The 25,291-nt window shown below is 43.6% G+C and overlaps 1 protein-coding gene across 2 annotated transcripts in view; it reads right to left on the minus strand.

Annotated features, from left to right (window-relative positions):
• NT5C2 (5'-nucleotidase, cytosolic II) overlaps window positions 1-25,291 on the minus strand; it is a 242,470-nt gene that overhangs the window by 119,271 nt on the left and 97,908 nt on the right. For both annotated transcript variants that reach the window (XM_082268055.1, XM_082268054.1), the window contains exon 3: window positions 11,253-11,326. In XM_082268055.1, the coding sequence (XP_082124181.1) occupies window positions 11,253-11,326 (74 nt within the window). The remainder of the gene's footprint in view (window positions 1-11,252; window positions 11,327-25,291) is intronic.

Genomic DNA, 25,291 nt, shown 5'->3' on the forward strand with positions numbered 1-25,291 from the left:
GTGCAGTGAGCAGTATGAGCTTGTGTGTTGTCCCGGAGAAACAGACAACCTTAGTGATCAAACCAGGCCGTTTTTTCGGCAGATGTATATGCACACGTAATAATCACTGTTGATAGTGGCCCCACGGGGTAGAAAATCCACATGAACAGCGCCACGTTTGTCTCAGAAAACACTTGCTATCACTTTACCTTCAGAAGCAATGGTTTTAAATGTTTTTGCTGGTGGTGGGTTGGCATGCTTCCACTGCACTAACACTGTTGTCTGCCATCTTGATAGTTGATGAAGGAAAAAGTGACCGCACTCCAAAGTAGGAATCAAAAAAGGAGTGATTTATTCCACATCAAATTGACAAACTGTGAGACATGGGACAAAAGGTAGACGCGCTTCACGACTAGAGATGTCGCTTACTCATTGCCAAGTCCTTATTACCAAGTTGGTAATGAGTAAGCGACATCTCTAGTCGTGAAACGCGTCTACCTTTTGTCCCATGTCTCACAGTTTGTCAATTTGATGTTCATTTGATGTGGAATAAATTACTCCTTTTTGATTCCTACTTTGGAGTGCGGTCACTTTTTCCTTCATCAACTAGTTGCCGGACTACGGATCCGACCAGCACCCAATATTGTCTCACCTGGAGCGGTCACACCCCAGCTTGGATCCTGCCATCTTGATAGGCTGCCTATCAGTAATAGAACCCACTTGCCATTTACTACAGTGTGTAGTACCGCCATGCTAGCATCCCTTTTTATACCTGTGAAATTATTTAAGTCCTGATTTGACTTGAATGCCCCTTGGACCAACGTCACACAGACAGCAAATAAACCATGCTTTACTATTTATGTGCACCTCAACCAATTAGATATTGCCTCTCATAAACTAGTATCAGATAGAATTTAAAAAAATGTATTCCCACCAAAAGATGTACAAAAACTGTATCCTGAGTTCCATCCATAATGTCCGTGTCAACAGCCTTTGTTCGAGCCTCCTAATCCTGGACCAAAAAGTTAATAAATCAAAAGGCTCCTTCTTCCAGAAACATACAGTTCCTACTTCATAAACGGGTGCAGGATATATCTAAGTGGTAATCCAAGACTTTGCTAATGTATTGAAATCAGAGCGAGCCAACATGCCCAATCTGTTTTCCTTTTAGACTATCAAGAATTACAAGAACTAAAGAAAAAAAAAAGTGCTGAATTTTGTTTGAACACAATTTGCAGTGGTTCAGAAATTGGACTAAAACACAGTACATAATTCGGTACATAAAAAAATATGAAAGTGAGTTGTTCCTGCCTACATCTATTACTTTTCTAACTTTCTTTTTAATATTATAAACAGTCTGTAACTGACTGTATATGACTCTGTATTTTCTAGCAATCCAAGCATGATCTAGGTTTGGTGGGCATGTAGGCAGGTTGCCCAGTGTCGTGTATTAGTTAGGGTTGTTGGCTTGCCCAGGCTGGAGAAAGGCTTAATTTTTAGTGACGAATTCCCAGGCTTTTTGGTCTTGAGCTGGCCTTTCTCCCTGTGTGATACATAAATAGAGGGAAGGTCTGCTTTGGAGAGCCTTCTGAGTCCAGTGGGAGCTTGAAAACAAAGGAGCACAACAGTACAGGGAACCGAGAACCCAAGAATCAGCATGTGATCAACTCAAAATACCCATGTTCTGGTGGACAATAAAAATCCTTGGGGATCACTAACTTTGGACAAACACCTGTAAAGGTATGCCTTGGCAGCCACCTCCGTTAGTCAGTTTAGGCTCTGGACTTAGCGATGTTCATTCTTTGTTCTGCCATGAGAAGTAAAGTAAAAGTTGTCAAACAATTCTAAGCCTAGTCTGAAGTCATTCAAAGGGGTGCATGATGGTATTTCTGGCATATGAAGGAACAGGGTAAGTAAAGCACATGTCGGATACGAAGCAAAGCCACTACAAAAGGTTTACTCAGCAAGACAAGCAGGAAGAAGAATACAGTTGCTATTGGTAACCAAGAACTAGTGCAAGGTACATTGCAGCCAGTCATGAAGCATGGTACCTGATGTAGGTGACATCACAAACAAACAAAAGATTTCCCAGCACTACTTCTCAAAGGCACAGGGACGCACGTGAAACCCAGCAAGGGCACAATGGTGTCAAGTGTGTTCCTGTGCCTTTAAGGTGTGGGCTCCCTCCAGGCACATCTGCCCTAATCTATCCTACTGCTATATGTGTTCCTAATTAGAAGACTCTGCAGTTTACAGAGGTGCCTTGACGTGGGCACTGTAGCTTATGCATATATTTGCAAATGTGTGCAAACAAAATTATCCGTTTTTAATGTACATTGTTAGACAGGTCAGTTTGAATGTCTTGCAGGCTGGCAAGTGAGTCAAAATTGAGTTGTTAAATACAAAAAAAAAAAAAGAAAAGAAAATGATGAAACCTTGGCTTTATCATTGTGTCTCCAGCGAAGTGTGGTGCTGTATGTTTTCTTTTTCTAAATTTATATGGTTAATTGCCAAACATATACATGCTCTCTAGTCATTACTATATTTTTGCATTCTTTTTTCTCCTTTATAGACATCCAGATTGTTCACCTTTGGGTTTCTCCTGCCCTTTGTGTTCCATTATTTCAGCTTCTTGGGGATTCCATGCTGGGATTGGCTATTTCTACATTTTTCATATTGAGCAGTATATACCACAGGCATATGTTCATTCTCATCTATGTGTAACTAATGGAATGACCTCCATGTCAGGGCCAGGACAAGTGGTTGGCAGGAGGGGCGGCTGCCCTGGGCGCAATGGTTTATTGCAGGAATTGGGGCGCTCTGACTGTTAGGCCCTGTTCACACCTGAGCGTTTTTCAGCTCGTAAAATGCTCATCTCTGAAGTCTCACAATGCTCAACAAGCAAAATCCCATTAATGTCAATGGCCTCTGTTCACATATGAGCGTTTTGTCTCCTGTAGCAAAATGCCAGAAGCTCAAAAAAAGTACATGAGTTTCTTTTTTGGCAGATTAAAAGCGTTTTGTTAGACATTAATGCCTGCCTCCAAACACCTGCAAACAATCTAAAACAATTGCAGGTAAGCCGCTCAGGAGGGAAGATGTGATCAGGTGCAGGTCAGATCCGTAGTCTCCAGCAGTATCCTCAAACACAAAGTGATGACAGCACTCCGATGTAAGTAAACGTGAAGTTTATTCACCACTGTAAATCCAAACTAGACATCAATACATCACGGACAAGGACAAAGGTTGACGCGTTTCACAAGTTTACACTCACTTACTCATAACCACCTATTTATTCATGGTGGTTATAAGCAAGTGAGTGTAAACTCGTGAAACGCGTCAACCTTTGTCCTTGTCCATGATGGATTGATGTCCAGTTTGAATATACAGTGGTGAATAATCTTCACATGTTTACTTACATCGGAGTGCGGTCATCACCTGCAAACAATCGCCTGAAAAATGCCTGAAAACAATACGCTCAGATACTGCCTGGCCGCGTCTGCTTTGATTGTTCACAACAGAAGCCAATCTGCGGAAGCTGGGCACTCAATGTCCTCTGGCACCTGCCGATCGTCCATAAACCGCACAGAACAGGTATCTGCATATGTAAACAAGGCAGATCTCTGTTCTGACGGGGGGAAGGGATGGATGCGGTGTCCTGCAAAGCAGAGACCAGAATCTTTCTCTTCTCCCAGTGAAACTACCACACTGTGCACACCAAAACTGGCTAGGCACACAGTTAACCCTTTAATCACCCTAGATGTTTAACCCCTTACAAGCCAGTGTCATTAGTACAGCGACAGTGCATATTTTTAGCAATGATCACTGTATTAGTGTCACTGGTTCCTTCAAAAATGTCAGTTGGTGTTCGATTGTCCACCACAATATCGCAGTCTCACTATAAATCACTGATCAAAAAAAAAAAAAAAAAAAAAAAACCATAAATATATAGCATAGTTTGTAGATGCTATAACATTTGCGTAAAACAATAAATATACACTTTAGGGACCAAAAACATGTAGTTGATTTTTAAAAAAATTTTTTTGGATGTGTTTTAAAGCAGAAAGTAACATTTTTTTTTTTTTCAAAATTGTCGGAGTTTTTTGTTTTTAGCACAAAAAATAAAAAACAGTGGTGATCAAATACTACCAAAAGAAAGCTCTATTTGTGGGAGAAAAAAATGACATACATTTTATTTTGGTACAGCGTTGCACAGCCGCGCAATTGTCAGTTAAAGTAGCGCATGGCTGTATCGCAAAAAATGGCCTGGTCATGAAGGGGTGTAAATCTTCCAGAGGTCAAATGGTTAATTTGGACAAAACTGGGAAAGGTAAGAAATCCTATTATAAAATCAAAGGTCACCAATACAAGCATGTTTTGTAGAGTGCATGGTCATGAGAGCATCCAAACTTGTTTACAAGTAAACACGCCTGATTGATGGCTCATTTTCATCCCTGACACTCTGATGTTTCCATAAGCTGCCATTCAATACCCATGCTGTAATGCAACCACTGTACTATCTCTCTAATGTAATGAATGTTACTAAGACATGAAGTTGGGTGAGCTTAAGTGGACCCAAGTAACTTCATACAGAGGGACTGAAATAGACTTTCCCCCAAAGCATGAGTGCACTAGAGAAATGCCCTTGTTGACACCACAGAGAATGCAGTAAATGGGAATGTGATAAGAATGCTATGCATTTACCCTTTACTTCTTCCATCATAGCAGTGGTAGAGTATTGTACTGTGTTAGCCATTAACTAATGGTAGAAAGTTTGTGGGTTGGAGTTCGGAAAAATATATGGTCTGAAGAAAGAATCCAAGTTCTCGAAAACTTAACGTAAAGCAGAACTAAAGTCCACAATACTTACCTCACCTTCAACTGTCCAAGGAACTTCGCTGGCATTATCTAACCAGCTTCCTTGGGGTCCTGGGATGTGGCCAACTTCATTAGCCTACACATGTGCAGGAGTTCAGTCATCCTAGCACACACAAACTGAGCTGCACATTCTAAAGAGATCTGCTAACAGACAGGTAGGTTTGCTTTCTTGCAGAAAAGACATTGGGGGTGCGAAAATGGTGTAATCTTAAATTAAGGATCCATTGTGAAATCATTACGTGATACATTGGCTGTCTAGAATGCAACCTAAAGTGTTTCACTAGGCAAAATGGCATTTTTGACTTACCGTAAAACCCATTTCTCTGATGTTCATTGACGGACACAGTTCCTGATTCTTCTTAACCAATGGGTTATACTGCCCCCTACAGGAGTAGGACACTAGGCAGGAAAAAGCTTGACTACGCCTATGGGCAGTCCCAGGGGGTATACACCCACACTCAGCTATAGGCACTCAGTTTTATTACAAGTAGTGTCAGAAGAATGCCAACTCCACAGAGGGGTAGGTGCTATGACCATGAACATCAGAAAAATTGATTTTACGGTAAGTCAAAAATCCCATTTACTTTTGTTCTTTGTTCAGATCCTGATTCTTCTTAACCATTGGGACTTCCCAAAGCAGTGTTAAACATGAGGGGTGGGAACAGCAAAAAAATTCCAAAGGCAAACCATAGTCAACCAGGTAATATGGAGCTTAACCAAAACAACTGGAGCTCACCTGAAAAACAAAAACAATACGCCCTCAAAGAGGACCAGGTCCTCTAAACCGCAGCTTGCAAAAACGTGCGTTCAAAAGAAGCATCGGCAAATGCCAACACATCCACTTTTTAAAACTTTGTAGAAGTGTGCACAGACGACCAGATGGCCACCTTGGAAACCTTCATCAACGATGCCTGATGACGGAAGGCCCAGGAGGCACCAAGCGCCCGAGTAGAGTGTGCCTTAACAAGGAAAGGAGGAACCTGACCCCTAATTGAATAAGCCTGAATCACTGTCTGTCTGATCCATCTGGTAATGGTCACAGCAGAAACAGACAACCCTTTTTGTGGTCCAACTGTGAGTACAAATAGTGAGTGCGACTTCCTAAAAGACTCCGTAGGTGCCAGGTACACCTTGATTGCCCGAACCACATCCAGGGAATGCAGAGCAACTTCCTTAGGATGTTTTGGCCTGGGACATAGGGAAGGCAACACAATGCCTTCATTCAAATGGAAATCAGAGACGACCTTTGGAAGAAACAGACAGGGACAAAGAACCACCTTAGCTCTGGAAACCAACAGGTAAGGTGAACGATAAAACAACGCCACCAGCTCCGACACCCTGCACCAAGAAGTAATAGCCACCAAAAAGGCTACCTTCAAGGGACAACGTAAGCAGGGGAACCTCTCGATACTTTCGAAGGGAGGTTCCTGGACAACTGACAACACCAATTTGAGGACCCACAGCGGTAATGGAGACCGCACTGGAGGAACCAAGTGTCAAGCTCCCTGGATAAAGCTACCTGGACCAAGGAAAGTGTGGCCAATGGACATTGAAACAAAACCACCAAGGCTGAAACCTGGCCCTTGATGGTATTCAAGGCCACACGCTGCTCAACCCCCTCCCAGTTGGAGGAAAGCCAAGATCCGAGCCACCTTAAAGGAGCGAGGGAGAACCCCAAGAGACTCACATCATGCAACGTACGTCTTCCAAATATGATGGTAGATCTTTCTAGAGGTAGATTTTCTAACCTTTTACAACATAGGAATCACCAATTCAGGCAAACCTATATGCTTCAGCACCGTGCTTTCAACAGCCAAGCCGTTAAAAACCAGCGACTGTAAAGCAGGATGGAAGCTTGGTCATTGTGAAAGCCGATCTTCCCTGAGAGGAAGTCTCCAAAGAGCATCGGCGACCAGTCGAACCAGATCAGCGTACCTAGACCAGGGAGGCCAGTCTGGTGCCACCAGAAAGACCACAATCCCTTGCTGCCTCGATCTTGCACAGGAGTCTTGGCAGAAATTTGAGAGGGGAAAAGGCATAAATCAGACCATACTGATGCCAAGGAGCCACTAATGCATCTGCGCCGTCAGCCAGAGAATCCAGAGACCACGACACAAACCTCTGTACCTTCCATGGAATGTGTACAGAAGAGAGGGCTGGAACGATCGTTCTGCCCACCTTAGAATGCCTGCTACTTCCCGATCTGCCAGGACACTTCTTGTGCCCCCATGGTGACTGACATAGGCCACGGTTGTGGCACTGTCCAATTAAATTCATACCGATACCCTTGAAGACAAATTGTCCAATGATCCAGACAGAGTCTGGTCGCTTGGAGTTCCAGTACATTGATCGGCAGTCTGGACTCCACACGAGTCCAGACCCCCTGAGCACAAGCTGTGCAGAGGACGCCGCCACAACCGGACAGGCTGGCATCCGTGGTGACAATCACCCAGTACGGGGGAGGAATAATTTCCCTGTCGAAGTACCGGAGAACTAAGCCACCTCTAGAGACTGTGGATTCTTGTCCCCTTTCACCAAAATCTCTTTTTGCAGAGATCTCATGTGGAACTGTGCTAACGGAACTGCCTCAAAAAGGTAGACACCATCAGACCCAGAACCCGCATGCAAGCCGAGAGGGATGACCGTCTGCTGGACAACAGAAGCCAAATTGCCTCCTACAATTTCTGGAGTTTTTCCAGAGGAAGCAAAACTCTGGCTGAGGCCGAATCTATCCAGATAGTCCAGTGTTGTGGACGGAACCAGAGCGAACTTTGGAAGCTTCAGAATCCAACCAAACTCCCTCAGAGATCACAGCGTATTTTCCAAGGTGTCCATCAGAGCAGTCGGAGACTCTGCTCGCAGAAGAGGATCATCCAGGAACCCCAGTACTGCGATCCCCCGCTGACGCAACAATGCTTGCAACACAAAACTGATAATCCACCTCGCCCATGGCAAAGTGGAGGAAGTGCTGGTGACTGGCACATATTGGAATGTGAAGGTAGGCGTCCTTGATTTCAATAGAAGCGAGAAAATCCCCCAGATGTAGGGACAACACTATCATGCGAATGGACTCTATTCGGAAGTTCTGTACCTGCACAAAGCAGTTGAGTGCCTTGAGGTCCAGAATTAGACATATCTTGCCTTCCTTTCAGGGAACTGTAAACAAGTTTGAGAAAAACCCCTGAAAACATTCCAAAGCCGGAACGGGACAGTTAACCCATGTAGTAACACGTCTTGCACTGCCCCAAAGTGACCCGTAAGCCAGGGATCCTCAAACTATGGCCCTCCAGCTGTTGAGGAACTACACATCCCATGAGGCATTGTAAAACTCTGACATTCACAGACATAACTAGGCATGATGGGAATTGTAGTTCCTGAACAACTGGAGGGCCATAGTTTGAAGACCCCTGCCATAAGCAATCTTAAGTGCAGGATGGAAGGGAAGAACCTTTCCGGAGGAAAAGACCGAAACTCGATCTTGTAGTCGGACTGAATGACCTCGTGGACCCATTTGACCTGTACCAGAGAGGTCCACGGATCCAGAAATCAGTGAAGACGTCCCCCCACCCAAGATACGGGTGAGGGCACCCCTTCATGCAGAGGAAGCCTTGTCCACAGGTCTGGATGAGCCCCTCGTGGCTTGCCAGACCAGGTCCTCTTGGAACCTCCGAGGGAAGCCCTGAAGGACATTTATTCCTTGAGGGACGAAAAAGGCCTCTTATGCCAAGAAGATTGGCCCAAGTCTACGATGGCGCTCCTTGCCCTCAGTAGCCTGTGGTAGAAGGGCACTCTTCCCCCCCTGTGAGACCCTTAATGTCGTCATCCAAGGATGCGCCAAACAGGCGATCCATCACAAAGGGAAGATCAGATAAGGCCTTCTTAGAAGTCTGGTCCGCAGACCAGCATTGTCAGCCAAATAAGGACAACTGCTGATACAGACAGCCTAAACTCAAAGGAGCCTCATCCAAAGAAGCATCACAGATAAACTGTAGCCCCTGAACTGATCTGCCAGCTCCGCAAAGGCAGGGGGAAGCGGTTTCTCCTCCAGGTCCGGCGTAAAAGTTTAGCCCATGTGGAAAAAATGGACTGGATGGCAGCACTCCAAAACAATCACATTTATTCTAAAGATGAAAAATAAAAAGATGAATATACTACAGCGGAGATAACATAGAACAGCTAATGCATTTCGCACCAAGTGCTTAGTCATAGCAGTCTTGGTGCGAAACGCGTTCGCTGTTCTCCGTTATCTCCGCTGTGGTATATTCATATTCATATGCAACCAGGACGTGCACCCGAACTATCCCTCTTTAACTGAGGTGTTTTTATCCTTGAGAAGTGCATTACTTCGTTTGTGTCTTGAAAAGTTTAGCCCACTCGTCAGAGTTTGCGACACCAGGGCAATAGTAAATACCAACACACTCGTGGTTATGAGTAAGCGAATGTCATTTAGTGAAACGTGTCAACCCTTGGTCCTTGTCCGTGATGTTTTCAAGTCTTGTTTTGGATTTACAGTGGTGAATAAATTCTACATTTTTAATTTATATCGGAGTGCGGTCACTGCTCTGTATTTGACAAAAGTAAATACCAGTCAAAGCTGAACCAGCCATAGTGAAACATATGGCAGGCCAGAGCCTCCATTCTCCTATGAACCGGATCTTAAAAGGCCAAGGATTCCTCAATCAGAATTAAGGTAGCTTTATTTAACGTGGAAACCAGCGAGTCCACTACAAGTGGGACCGTCCACTTTTTAAGCAGGAAATCCTGCTTAGGGACCACAAGAGTGTGTTTTGGACAACCCCACTGTTATGTGACATTGTTGTCAAAGTAAGCGGAAAAGGGGAACACCCCCATCACAGTGGAGGACCTGTGGTGCAAAAAGGGACTTGTGCCTTCGATGCAGCATCTCCGCCATGTTTAAAATTTCACACTCTGACCCAATCAGTGCATCCACCAGTGCCTTTTAATGCACGGCTAGAGGAGTAGAGGAAACCTCACTGTGTGAGCACTCAAGACCCACAGTGACCACCGAATTTTTAAAGGGCTGGGTGGGGGGGGGACTCAGGGATGGGCCCACATCAGCCCCAAAAATCCTCCAGGGGTAGAGGGGGGTGGGGGACAGCTACTTACCATACCAGGAACAAGGTGGGCACCGATCTTGACAGACCACCGCTCCATCGGGATGTGAGTGGCTGTTGGCCAGGAGGAGCGCTGGGACTCAGGCCGAGGCCAGGTCGTATGCGCCCTAGTGAGACATTTAACTCGCAGGCCAGCCCCCGTCCAGACCAGCTATGTCGCGGCCAACCTATCAGGAAAAAACTATAGTGCCTATATAGCTGAGTGTGGGTGAATACCCCCTGGGACTGTTCACAGGCGTAGTTAAGCTTTATCCTGCCTAGTGTCCTACTCCTCTAGGGGACAGTATAACCTAATGGTTAAGAAGAATCAGGAGCTGCGTCCCCCAATAAACGAAAGAGAAAATCTTTTTTCAGATTTGGATAAAGTGGGGAAAAAAATCCACCCTATGTCGAATTTTTATTGCCGCCGGTTTACCCGCTGGGAAGGCTTACCCCTTTATTTAAAGTGGTGTCAACAGGAAAGAAAGTGAAGGGGAAATTCAAAATTTTAGACTTTTCCCCAGAAAAAAAAAAAAAGGTAAGGGAGAATTTTCCACACACAGGTGCAAAGGCTCAGTGGTATACAGACAGCAAATTTACTCCTCCTCCTAAACTAAAAAACAAAAAAAAAAAAAAAAAAAACAGTTTTGGCAACTAAAAACAAAATTCAAAGAATTATATGATGTCTAATTTATAAAAAAACATTTTTCAGAAATAAAGAAGTAATCTGTCTTTGGTCCCTCTACTCTAAAAGATGAAACTTACTTTAAAACAGATTGGCTTGTACAAGCACACTATCATACTTGAAAGAAACAGGAGATGGATAGTGGTAGCTTACAAGTGTCACAGCAAAAACTACTATACAAAAGGTATTGATGGATTTCAGTCACCATCAAGTGTTCAGGTTCAGTGTTCACTTCCCAATCGTTGCACGATCCCACTAAATTTAGATCAATCAGATGACAGTCATTCAAAGTTTATACTTAAGACTGCTCTAAATATATTGCTATACAGAGAAAAAGGGAGCTAGAGTGTAGGCCAAAATATTTATTTAATGTCAGCAGAATTCTAATCTTAATCCTATACCTTTACTGATTAAGGCTGGGATGTGTTGGTACGCCTTTCATGTCATTCCCTGTTCTCTCAAAAAGTTTCCCAGGCTTAGCTGACCTAAATAATATCTGAAAAATAGTTCTAAGAAAGGGTGACAACATGCTGAGGGTAAAAGGAAAAGTTATAAATAGTTTCTTTGTAAGGCTGCAGAATTCTTTCCATGCTCACCAGCAAGTGTATAATCCATATCAAATCCTAAGCACTTGATTTTTTCCATGGCTAGACTTCTGTTCACAAAGACCCTGGAGGACAAGAAAAGAAAATTACACATGAGATGATTGGATGAGGTGATGTGCCCTTATTAACTGTCCACGAAAGCAACTGGCAGTCAGGATATTATTTCCTCCTGAGCTGATAACTGCTTTAGTGTCACTACCTCAAAACATAATTGTTAAGTGATCCTCAACACTTCACTCCTCAAAGGCATAGCTTTCACGATTTCTAATACAATTATCATGGAACACACAGCATAATTAAATGAAGGTAACAAACTGACTTTTTAGAGCCAAACTCCAGGTAATGCACATAAAATTACCCTTGCAGCAGCAACCCCCAAAATGAAAGGCTTAAAAGCTTGTTAAGGGGGTAGAGGAATAAGGTGTAATACTTACATTATACCTCGCTCTGGAAGCCTTTGGTGCTCTCCTCTTCTCCCTGATGCTCCAGGCTGAGGACAGTTTCTTGCAGTCCTAACGTATACTGTGGGACTAGTGGCCTTGCACTGGACTTGATGATGTCAGCCTACCTCAGATGGAGGGAGTTTGCTGACACAAGTATTGCAAGTATTACAGCTTATAACCCTTCACCAAGATTGAACAGGCATTTACCCCTCACAGTGCAGAAGGGGTACCATTGCAAGGGTAATTTTTCTGTAGTTCCCGAAGTAGGGCTTTAGCAAAAGATTTCAGCTTAAGAAAATATGGTTTGTAACAGACTTTTTTTCTTCTGTTCACATAAATTATTCCCAATTAGTGAAAAACATACTTTAATGAACAAACACAAAATAAAAAAAAAACAATACAAAAAAAACAAAACAAAACCGCAAGCTTACAAATGCTATGTTCATTGCAGAATAACTGTAATGTTATTTTTTAGTTATTTTCAAAGTGGTAGTAAACTCCACAATTTTTTTTTTTAAATGGGCCCCCTGGTTTGTGCCATCATTTTCTAGTATGCACTTTCAAACAAAGCTCTCTGGTGCTGAGCTGACACTGCTCCCTGTGCTTTCACCTTAGCCTGGTCTTCCTTCCTTTGCAATCCTGGGTCACAATGGCGTCACTCCATCGCGCGCAAGTTACCATTGCAGCCCAGGATTCTTTGCATTCTGCATGCCTTGAATTTAGATCATACCGGGCATGCACAGTGACATCATCGGCTGGAGCCTATGTGAATATCTACTAAACAATGTATGGTACCTACAGATAAGACTTATCTGTAGGTACAAATTTAAGTTCAGAGTTTACTGACGCATTTTAAAAAAAAAGTTTTAAAGTGGTTGCAAAGGCCAAGGTTTATTATACCTTAATACATTTTCTGCATTAACATAAAACGACTACCAAGATTAGCCACCCCCCCAGCTTTCCCAAATACTTACCTGAACCCCTGAGAGAAGCATCGCTGCTCTCTCTCTCCTCACAGGTCACGTAGGCAGCAGCAGAAGCTACTGGCTTCAGATGCTGTCAATCAAATCCAAGTGAGGAGTTATGCTGAGGCCTCCTCTTCTTCAGTGTCTGCCTCCAAAAGCAAGAACTTGCTATGGATGCAGACGTACGGGCTCCCTCCTGAGCCACGCCCTGTATGTATCTAACACATAGAGCACTATTCAGGAGGGAGCCTGCATGTCTGCCCCCATAGCAAGTGTTTGCTATGGAGGCAGACACTGAAGAAGAGGAGCAGACAGCGCACATACAATCATTTTTCTTTGGGATTAATAAAGTATTCTGAATCTGAATAGAACTACCATTGCACAGAACACATTGTTACATTAATAGAAAAAAATTGCCTTTAGTAACTCTTTTAAATGTATGTTAAAGAGAATGTAAACCTAACATTTCAAAATCTTGATATGGGTCTACTATACCATGTACCTGTATGAAAAAATAATTGGATTTTTGACTTACCATAAAATCCATTTCTCTGATGTTCATTGACGAACACAGCACCTGATCTTCATAACCATTGGTTATACTGCCTCCTACAGGAGTAGGACACTAGGCAGAAAAATAATCTGGCTATGCCTATAGGCAGTACCAGGGGGTATACTCCCTCTCTCGGTTATAGGTACTCAGTTAAGTTACAAGCAGATTCAGAAGAATTACAACGCCACAGAGGGGTGGGTGCTGTGTCTGTCAATGAACATCAGAGAAATGGATTTTACGGTAAGTCAAAAATCCCATTTTCTCTTTCGTTCATTGATGGACACAGCTCCTGATCTTCATACCCATTGTGACGTCCCAAAGCAGTGTAAAACCTGAGGGGTGGGAACAGCAAAAAAATATTCCCAAAGCTAAACCGTAGCCAACCAGGCAACAGGAGCTCACCTTAAAAAACAACACATTCTCGAAGAGGATCAGGTCCTCTCAACAGCAGCCTGCAAAACCTTGCGGCCAAAAGAAGCATCACAGATGTCAACACTTCCACTTTATAAACTTTGTGAAAGTGTGCACTGACGACCAGGTGGCCGCCTTGATGACGGAAGGCCCAGGAGGCACTAAGCGCCTAAGTAGAGTGCGCCTTAACAGGGAAAGGAGGACCCTTTTTGAGGACCATCCGTGAGCACAAACAGTGAGTCTAACTTCATGAAAGACTGCGTAGCTTCCAGGTACACCCTAATTGCCCGGACCACATCAAGGCATGCAAGGCAATTTCCTTCGAATGTTTAGGCCTGGGACACAGGGAAGGCAAAACAATGTCTTCATGAAAATCAGAGACAACCTTTGGGAGGAACAACGGACAGGGGTGACGAACCACCTTATCTCTGTGAATCACCAGGTAAGGTGAACGACAGGATAACCTGCCAGTTCCGACATCCTGCCCGCAGAGGTAATAGCCACCAAAGAAATCTTCTGAGACAGTGTAAGCAAGGGAATCTCCTGAAGGTTCTCAAAGAGGCTTCTGGAGGACCGAAAGCACCAAATTGAGGTCCCAAGGCAGCAACATTGGACCGCACTGGAGTAACCAAATGTCGAACACCCTGAAGAAGGGTACGCACCAGGGAGTATGTGGTCAAGGGTCATTGGAAGAAGACCACCAAAGCCGACACCTGGTTCTTGATGATACTCAAGGCCAATTTCTGTTCAACACCCCGTTGAAGGAAAGTCAAGATCCAAGCCACCGAGAAGGAGCAAGGATGAACCTCAAGAGACTCACACCACGCAATGTACGTCTTCAACGTTGTACAATGGTAGATCTTCCTAGAAGTAGATTTCTTAGCTTTCAACATTGTAGGAATCACAGATTTCAATAACCCTCTATCTTTCGGCGCCTGGCATTCAAAAGCCAAGCCGTCAAAGTCAGTGACTGTAAAGCAGGATTGACAGCAGATCCTTCCTGAGAGGAAGCTTCCAAGAAACGTCGGCGACCAGCCACACCAGATCGGCGTACCAAGCCCACGAGGCCAGTCTGGAGCCACTAAGATGACCGGAATCCCTTCCGTCTCAATCCCACGTAGAAGTCTTGCCAGAAGCTTAAGAGGAGGAAAGGTGTAAATCAGACAATACTGATCCCACAAAACCACCAGCGCGTTTGTGGCGTCCGCCAGAGGATCCTGTGGTCGGGCCACAAACCTCTGCACCTTTCTGTTGAGACGAGACACCATCAGATCCAACTCGGGGATGCCCCACCGGAAACAACTGATGAAACACCTCAGGATGAAGGGACCACTCCCCGTGGTCCAACGCCTGCTGACTGAGGCAATCCGCCTGCCAGTTTTCCACTCCGGGAATGTGTACAGGGGAGAGGGCTGGAACGAACCCTTCTGCCCACCTTAGAATGCCAGCTACCTCCAGAGCCGACCAGGACACTTCTTGTGCCCCCCTAGTGACTGACATAAGCCATGGATGTGGCATTGTCCGATTCAATGCGCACTGGGTATCCCTGAAGACGATCTGTCCAATGGTCCAGATACAGTCTGATTGCTCGGAGTTCCACGTCACTGATCGGAAGACGTGACCCTTCCAGTGTCCAGATCCCCTGAGCAGAATGTTTGGCGAGGATGTCTACCCAGCCTGACAGGCTGGCATCTGTGGTGACCACTGTCCAATACAAGGGGAGGAAGGATCTGCCAGGCGAAACGCCAGAGATTGAATCTACCGTATCAGGGACTCCTTCGTTTCCCGACTCAGCCGGATCGGATTGTCCAGAGACTGCGGAGTCTTGTCCCATTTGGCCAGAATCTCCCTTTGCAGGGACCTTGTATGGAACTGTGCAAAGAGAACCGCCTTAAAGGTTGACACCATCAGACCCAGGACCCGCATGCAAGTCCGGAGGGATGACCATCTGCTGGACAGTAGGAAATAATTGCAGCCTGCAATTTCTGGAGTTTGTCCAGAGGAAGGAGCACTCTGGCTAAGGCTCAATCCAGAGTCAGACCCAATCAGACAATCTTTGTGGACGGAACAAGAGCAAACGTCTAAAAGTTCAGAATCCAGCCAAACTCCCACAGAGTTCGTATGGTGATCTCCAGGTTTTCCACCAGAGCAGAAGGGGACTCCGCTCGCAGAAGGAGGTCGTCTAAGTAGTCAGTACCGTGATCCCCCGTTAGCATAACAAATCTAGCACCGGTGCGAACACTTTTGTGAAGACCCGAGAAGCAGAGGCGAGACCAAAGGGTAACGCCACAAACTGATAATGCTCCTCTCCCATGGCAAAGGGGAGGAAGCGCTGGTGACTGGCACATATTGGAATGTGTAGGTAAGCATTCTTGATGTCGATAGAGGCAAGAAAATCCCCCTGACGCAGGGATGCCACCAACGTGCGAATGGACTCCATTCTGAACTTCTGCACCTGCACAAAGCAGTTCAGCGCCTTGAGGTCCAGGATTGGACACAACTTGCCTTCCTTCCTGGGAACTGTAAACAGGTTTAAGTAAAAACCCTGAAAACATTCCGAAGTCTGAGCCGGGACAATCACCCCTTGAAGTAACAGGTCTTGTACAGTCCCAAACAGACCCTGTAAGCAGTCCAGGGACAGGCACAAGCTGGAAGGAAAGAACCTTGACGGGGGACACTCTTTAGAAAGTAAAATTAAAAAAAAAAAAAAAAAAAAAAAAAAGGTTTTAGCTCAACATACACTTGAACGATAGAAGTAGTAATCTGTTCTTGCTGACTTAATTTTATAGGTGGAGGATCCGGGCTGTCAACCTGAGTGACTGAACCTCATATCATATACAGCCAATAACTCTGATAAATCCGAACTCTTGTACTCTAGATTTGTTTCAGATCAGTGACTCGCCATACGAAAGTAGTCATCTGACACATTTGTATAATAGCTTGTCAGTATATATTACATGGTAGAGATAATCAAATGTAAATGAACAGTTCAACTCCCTCTTGACTTTCCATTCTGAGCAATGACACAGTTAGGTCAACCAGTATCTTTCTAGCCTATGAAATATTTAGCATACGATATGTGTAGGGCCGAAACAACTAATCGATTAATCGACAACTAATCAATTATGAAAATAGTTTTCAACTATTTTCATAATCAATTAGTTGGTCAGCCGATTAGGTGGCCTGCATACAGAATGCATTATTTTTTTACATATCAGGACTTACAGCATAGCACACATACAGCTCAGTACACCATCCATACATGTCAGAAGACAAAGTGCAGCACCCATACAGCTCAGTACACCATCCATACATGCCAGTAAGTGCCTGAGAACTTGGGATTGTAAATATGTGAGGAGCAATGCCTCATGGGACATATAGTTTTGAGCAGGAAGTGAATGGTTCTAAAGGCAGAAGTTTTTTTCACCTTGCTATAGGGGCACTCTGAAGGCAGGAGGAGCAAGAAGTGTCTGTGAGGGACCTCAGAAGAGAATAATCAGGGCTGCTCTGTGCAAAACCATTACAAAGAGCAGGTACTTATAACATGTTGTTTAAAAAAAAAATGACTGTGCAGAGAAGATCAGCATCTGAACCCAGAGAAGGTGGAGCCTGACTGGAGGTAATATAAGGCATTACAATTACATTTAAAGTACACTTTTACCAGTATTGTGCATTATATGTAAAATGATCCTATCCATGAAAAAAAAGCCTCAGCTTTTAATACTACTTTAATATAAAAGATTTATATCTCCCTTCCACCCTTCATATTGTGGCATCAACTGACTCCCTATTAAAATGCCCATACATCGTATTATCGGTGTATTTATTTTTATATGATATAAGTAATATATATTATCACTTTCACTGTTTCACAGTATAACTGAACCCCTTATAGTAGCGATTATCTGCTCTTTTTGTACTATAAAGGGCCAACTTTCGTTTTTTAACCCCATTATGACAGGTGATACAAAACAGAGCATGCTGCTGCTACTAAACGTCTTCGGCCTGGTTCACACCAATGCGTTATTTGGTGCTTTTTGCAGAATTGCACTACAGTTCATTTAACATGGTTTCCTATGGGACACGTTTACATCTATGCTTTGTTCAGCCGCTGCGTATTTGAAAAGGGTCACTGTCAACGGTGCTTTTTTTGGTTCATTAGACTTCAATGAAGAAGCTTCAGAAAAGCATGTAGTGCATTTTTGCCGCAATTTGCGTTTTTTAATCTCCCCAACAAATCCTCCAAAAAAATAAATAAATAAAAGCCATAAAACATGCAAAAAACGCAAATGGCAGCAAAATTGCGTGTGCAAAACGCACAGTAAAAAGGACTGCAGAAACAGATCAAAAGTAAACTGCATAGGTGTGAATCGATTTTCAGAGAATATTCAATAGAAAAATCTTTGTACATTCGCTGAATGAAAGAAGGTCATTTGAAAATTTCACTTGCTTTAAACATTCAGTTTTAAAATAAATGTAATTTCTGAACAAAAACCACATACGCTGTCTGAAAATTCCTTTGACCAAGAAGTCTTCTATTCTGCTCCTTCGAATTTTCCCATCACTGTGGTCGAAAACGAACGTCAATTTGACCCCACTAATGATTGAAAAATCGAATTGAAAAAATGAAAATTTTTTGAAGGAAAACATTGTTTTTGTATGGCCAGCATAAGTAACAGCAGGCGAAGGTAGTTTTTTATCAAGTTACCTTCCTATAACAAGGGAGTCCGTCATACATAATAGATTACAGTTTTGTCTGAAAATCGGCAAAACAAACAGTCTTTAATTATTTTTTTTTTCTTTTAAATAAAAAAACTGATCTACGCGTCTGATGATATTTACCAGATTCAACCTCTAATACAACAGATCTCTTCTGTCTGTTATTTTCATAACCATATAGTTGGGTATTTATATTTACCACTGCATATAGATATTTTTTAAACTTTACATATTAACTAAAATTATACACCACACTTTATGGATATTATCAGATTAATCAAAAAAATAAATCCACCAACTAATCGATTATGAAAATAATCGTTAGTTGCAGCCCTAGATATGTGTAAAATAATGTAAATGTGCTCAGGGAACAGGGTAGTATAGTATTCTCTCATAAGCAACCAGAACTGACTGTTATTGTAGTTTATTTTATAACCTATGCACAAGACCAAAAACATAGGGTATTCTTATAAAATAAATCCATACTTAGAATTACCCAAGTGAGAACCACTCAGTTAAAACGCACCAGTCAGAGTTTGCTTAGCAAGAATACAGATAACGAAGAAAGGGAACGGCTTTGATGACACAGGGGAATATACAAGCTTTCCAAAAGAGCAACTGCAGATATCTGATTTGTAACAGATATCAGAGGCACGTCTGGCACAAAGGGTAAATAGGTGCAAGATGATGCAAGATTTTCAGTTGCTAAATTAATACTGCAAACATTTGCCAACATCGAGAAGGAAGAATGACTGGGAAAATTTTAGGAGCCAATTAATGATATCATATTGGGTTATGCAGGAGTCATCAGTGCAGATTTCCATAGACTCAAATAGAATATATTTCAGGTATAATATATTGTATGCCCGAATGTAAACATATGGTATCTAGTGCTTTGTTATAAATTTGTTACCCCTCTGCTGCAGTGTGAGAAGCAATTTAATTCAATAAAACCTGATTCTTCATCTACAAAAGTGCGCTGGTGAAAGATATTCTAATGGTAAGTGAAGGTACACATCTCTACATATTGACATCTGTTCAAGAAGAGAGAACTAAAATCCTGGAATGCTATATTCCTAAACTAATACAGGGAGTTCTGCGTGTTGTCATGCCGCAATCTGCTACTGACCACAGGCAGTATCGACACTTATCGGGTATAGTCAAACTTAGTAAGAGTTGGCCACATGCTGGTTCTGGGCAGTAAAGCTAGAGGTAATCGAGTGAGATATCTGCCCTAAGTAAGTATGCTTTAAAACCAACCTTTCTGGCAGAGGGAATACAAATAAAAGCAGATTGTAGGGCCGTACACACAGGCCAAATTTCGGGCAGAATCGGCTGGTTCAATAGAAACCGGCCAACATTCGGCCCGTTTGTATGGCAGCCGGTCCGACAGAAGTTGTAAGAACGGGCATGACCGAAAAAGCTTGGCTGATCGGCATCAGATCAGTGCTTTCAGCCAATGGCTAAGAGCGCTGACAGGCGAGTTTTCTGGTGGTTGGGGGGGGGCGTACCTCTGTCGAACACAATAGCGAAGCGGGGGAGATTGCTGTGCCAACATCGCATAGCTAGCACAGCGGCTCCTCCCAAGCTCTTTTGTTTTTTTTTCGTTCAGCTCGCTGGGTTGAACGAAAACAAAAAACAATAGTGTGTACTAGGCTTAAACTTCAGCTTATTGGCAAATTCAATATTGTTTATAGAAACTAACTTTTTCAACAATTAAATATCAATAACGAGTAAGGAAACTAGCATACACCACAAAAAAGATGCCTGTTCATCTCACCCACTCGGCGCTACGGTGCTAAGTGGTATGATCACAACTGAGGGATCATATAAAATCCCCTAATAGGTATAAAATGAAATTAAACCAAATATATGATATAAAATTAATGCATCATCAGCTGCTGTTAAACAATAAAATAATAAAAGGTGTGTACATCCAATTCTAATGCAATTACATGCATACACTAACAGCGCTACTACATAATGCAAACATTCAGCATGCTTTTAAATGAATGATGGTGTAAGTGAAAAAAGTCCAGTCCACAACAGCATCAGTGGCAAATAGTTCCAAAGCTGTATATCCAAACAGTTCATAGAAGTTGTCATGCACCACCACCTCACCGGCGTGCCCCCCAAGAAGTGCCCACGTACCTCAATATGGGGGATAATACGCCAATAGTATATGCACATTAACCGGACTTCATATCACAGAACCGCTCTGGATCTCCACAGGAATGGTGACTGGATCACTCCTCATATGTACCATATGACATGCAAATATAATCGGCTCATAGTGTGAATCCATAAACACACTCAAGCTTATTGTTAAAACATCAAGCCCAAATCATATGCACTCACAATGGTAAAATATTTACACAGCTCATTAAAATGTCCCGAGACAGCCAAGACCGCGGCTTGGATACCGCTGCCCGGCGGCGGTGTCCGAGCCGCGGTCTTGGCGGTACGAGCAGGACAGGATGACTTACAGGTAGCCCGGATCGGGACATTTTGATGAGCTGTGTAAATATTTTACCATTGTGAGTGCATACGATTTGGGCTTGGTGTTTGGGCTTAATATTTACGGCCGACAATCGGTACGTGTGTACGGGCCTTAAGAGTCAGATGCATCTGCACCCTCCCCAACCTAGCCCACTGGAGAGTGGTGACTCACAGTCACAGATCTCCACTTGGAGCAGACCCAGAGCTAAGTGATCAGTAGTCATGTGATTGCTTGGTTCTTGGTCTAGTGTTGACGTGGGACAGCAATTCTACAGCATGGAGAGTATGTAGATTTATTTATTTTATAAGCCCGTACTTCTGCTTTAAGACGAAAAACTATCATTGCATGCAAACTGATCATAATGTTCAATGCAAGAAAGCTTGTGTTCTAGAAATGTTCGCTGTTACATGATCACATCATTCCTATCTCAAGAAAGAGCAAGCTATCAGGTGAAAATTCCAACTGTCCTATTCTCCATTATGGTTCCAAGTGCATATTGTAGTCACAGGCATCCCAGCCCATGGACAAATTCATTACCTTCTGAATTTCAGGTATCAGAGAACAGTAATCTGATATCTAGCGATACCTTAAAAGTAACTCCACTTTTGTTGGAAAAAAAAAAAAAAAAAACATTCCCCTGTGGCTGATTTATGTACATTGCAAGGATTTGAATAAACTTTGTTGCAGATTCAGCTATTCTGAAGAAATAGCTGTTTGACCTGTTTTCAATTTTTTATTTGCTAATTTATTCCTATGAAAGTGGCAGTATTCGTAAATCCAAACACTTACAGTTCTTTGTAATGCTATTTTATATGTTCTTCTTTAAAAGGTTAAAGGGGTCATTTATTTAGAGTGTAAAACATCAGTATTTTTTCTCACTTATCACATCAGACTTAATGATTGATTTACACAGTAATTTGTTTTGGCGTTCTAAACAGAAAATGTCATTTCACAATATGGATAATCATAGTCTATAGCTACTGTGGCCTTGCATGGAATGGAGGTCACCAGGGGCATGCTGTATAGCAAACTATCAAGTAAAATGAAGTGTAAATTCATTGCTTTAATAAAAGAAAGGACTTGAATGCAATCTTTCACATGTAAAAAGTTATGTGATAATGTATTCTGCCTGTGGTCAGTAAAAAATTGAGATATGAAAAATTGTAGAATTGCAGAATTTCCTGTACTGCTTAGGAGAAAAGCTGCAACTTGAAAACCTTCCACAGTTTCATGCTGCAATGCATCAAAAAGGTATTAACCTCCCTGGCGGTATTCCGAGTGTGGCTTGGGGGTTAACTTTTAGTACCAAAAGCAGTAACCCCCCGAGCCACACTCGGGATTACCCCAGAATGTTACTCACCTTCCCTGCGCTCCCCCGCCGTCCTCACACTCTCTCCCCGCTCTGTGCACGCCCGATTGCCGACACTTGCCTTCCAGTTCCCTTCCCTGCGAGCATTGCGATGCAGGGGGATGGAACCGGTGGCAAATTCAAAAGTGTAAATACACTAAATTACAGTACATGATTTGGACCATGGCGTCCAAAAAGCGTTTTGGGCAAAAGCCCTTTTAGACAAACTGGAAAACAGCGACAGCTAAAAGTGCTTTTGCGCAAAAAGAACGATTTTTGGACGCTATGGTCACCAGGTGCAATCCTGTGGTGAAATGGCATGATACAGTGTAATCAGTTAGGATCACAGCTTTGTATCATGTCATTTAGTGTATTTACATTTTTGAAATTGCCGCCGTCGCAACGCTCGCAGGGAAGGGAAACGTAAGACAGGTGCCAGCATCGGCTGGGAAGACAGCGGGAGGACGGTGGGGAATCACAGAGGAAGGTTAGTTTTTAAATATAAAACAACAGATTTCCATGGAAAAGAATGTACCACTTTTAGCACAGAAATCTAAGCATAATCAGACCGCCAGGGAGGTTAACTGCTTGTGTGAAGCAACTGTATGTACACCTAAAGCCAGCTCACATATGTGCAGTGCCGATTTCAGTGTGATTTTTCAAAGGAGTCTGGTGAGGTTTCGTTCACCAGTTCAGGTGCAATTCAGGTGTGAATTTGTTAAGTGTATAACACATGAAAAAGCACCTAAACCAGACTGAAAATCATACAGGAAGTTTTTGAAAAAAACACACTGCGACCGGCCCGCAGATATGTGAACTGGTTCCACAGAAAACCGGTTTGGTTCACATGTCATGCGAATTGGATGCGGTTCAAAATGCATCCAATTTGTATATATGTGAACCGAGTCTTAGGGGCTATTCATACCAGCCCCTGCCTTACAACTGTGCACAGAGCATCGTTCTTCTACTTTTTTAAATTTCATTAAGTTCCTTTGGCCACGACAAGATGTGAGGTGGTGGATTGCCTCGCACTGTGCCGAGTTGGAAAAAAGTACAGCCTTTTTCAGCGCACATCACCACACCACGATGGTGTAAACCAGCTAAGTAGGAGACAGGGCATTTTGCCTTGTCTTGAGGTGGGACTGCACTGGAAAAGCCGTCCAAGGCAGTCCCACTGCACCTGATGTGAATGGGCCCTTTAAAGATGAAGTGTAATGGAAGCATATAAAACCTTATGGAGGCTCTCAAAGATTAGACTTTGGCCTACACTATTCTAATGGGCCTTGACAAGGCAGTGCAGTTTCCACATTTACAGATTTTGAGCAACCAAGGCCCCATGCATACAGGGTGTTTTTGCAGCTGCGGTTAGCAGCGTCAGACGTTTTTTTTTTGCAGCTGCGGAACGTCCATCTATGTTATTCTATGGCCTCGTGCAGACAGAGCTTTTAGGAGCTCCAAGTGGCATAGGCGTTTAATAGCTGCAAAAAAAAAAACCCAGGACCAGTGCGTTCTGGAGCTGCAGCGTCAAGCTGTAAAAAGTCTACGGCTGCTAAAGCCTGAATAACGTTGCTTAAAAAGCGTTAAGCCACGTTATACGTTTTTCTTTTCCCATTCAAAATCAATGGTTCCCTATGGGATGATCCGACTTGCGGTGCGACTTGCACAGACTCTTGAGGGGGAACTCCACACCAAAATGGGAAAAAATGGCGTGAAGGTCCCCCCAGGCTCCCATAGGGAACCATTGATTTTGAATGGAGGCAGAAAAAAACGCTGCTAAAAAGCGACGTGGCCAAACGCGCAATAACTCCAATGGAAAAAGCCACTGAAAGCACGTTTTTACAGCTGCTTTTTCCTGGCATTAGAAGTGGATCTGAAGCTCGTTTTTTCTGACACCCTGTGTGCATGGGGGCTAAAAGTTCTGTTTTTAATGCATTTTGTTTGTGTACTTTGTTTTATTTTTAGCTGGCTAGCTGGTAAGTGTGCTATAAAATACATTTGGTTTTGTTTGCATCACCCTTTTAAAGTGCACCTTGCTATAAAGGCTTGTTGTAAAGTGGAGCAGTCACCATTTCTATTTACACTCCTGGATAGGGTGTGTGGGGACACGTCAGATACTTTTAGTTGCCATTGTGCTTTGCTGGGCTTCAGATATGTCTCTGCACCTTTAAAGGAGGAATGGGCTCCCTCTAGGCACACCTGCAGTTAATTTATCCATTGCTTTATATACTCCACTATAGTGACTCTCAGATATAGGACCACACTATACAGTACAAATGGGCCTTGACGAGGCTTCCACATATTTTGCAAAAGGGCAACTAAAACCTCTGTTTTAATGCAAAGTATTGTACAGTGCCTTGAAAACGTATCCCTCCCCCTTTGACATTTTCCACACTTGTCATGTTACAACCAAAAACGTAAATGTATTTTATTAGGATTTTATGTGATAGACCAGGGGTCCTCAAACTACGGCCTGCCAGGGTCCTGAACCCGGCCCGCAGGCCGGGATCGGCATAGGGCTGACTGTCGGTCACTCAATGAAGCTGTAATATGCTTCAGAAAAGGGTGGACCCAGGGCGCAGAGCACTGTGCCCTAGCCCACCCATTTGTGTGACAATAGCGAATGAAAATTCGCTATTGTCACATGGATCCTCCTCCTGGCCAATTAGGATTGGCCAAAAGGCGAACCCATGCTATTGGCCGAGGAGGAGGCGGGAGGACTCGGGGAGATGCGGGGGACTGAGGAGAAGCCGCCCGCCACTGCAGGTAAGTGCCCTGGTCTCTCTGGCAGTCTCTGCACGCTGGTCGCTTTGCATTGAAAGGGGGCACGCTGTGGTCACTCTGGCATTGAAAGGGGGGCACGCTGTGGTCACTCTGGCATTGAAAGGGGGGCACGCTGTGGTCACTCTGGCATTGAAAGGGGGGCACGCTGTGGTCACTCTGGCATTGAAAGGGGGGCACGCTGTGGTCACTCTGGCATTGAAAGGGGGGCACGCTGTGGTCACTCTGGCATTGAAAGGGGGGCACGCTGTGGTCACTCTGGCATTGAAAGGGGGGCACGCTGTGGTCACCCTGGCATTGAAAGGGCGCACGC

Source organism: Pelophylax lessonae, assembly GCF_965119305.1.
Source record: "Pelophylax lessonae genome assembly, chromosome: 9".
Classification (NCBI taxonomy): Eukaryota; Metazoa; Chordata; class Amphibia; order Anura; family Ranidae; genus Pelophylax; species Pelophylax lessonae.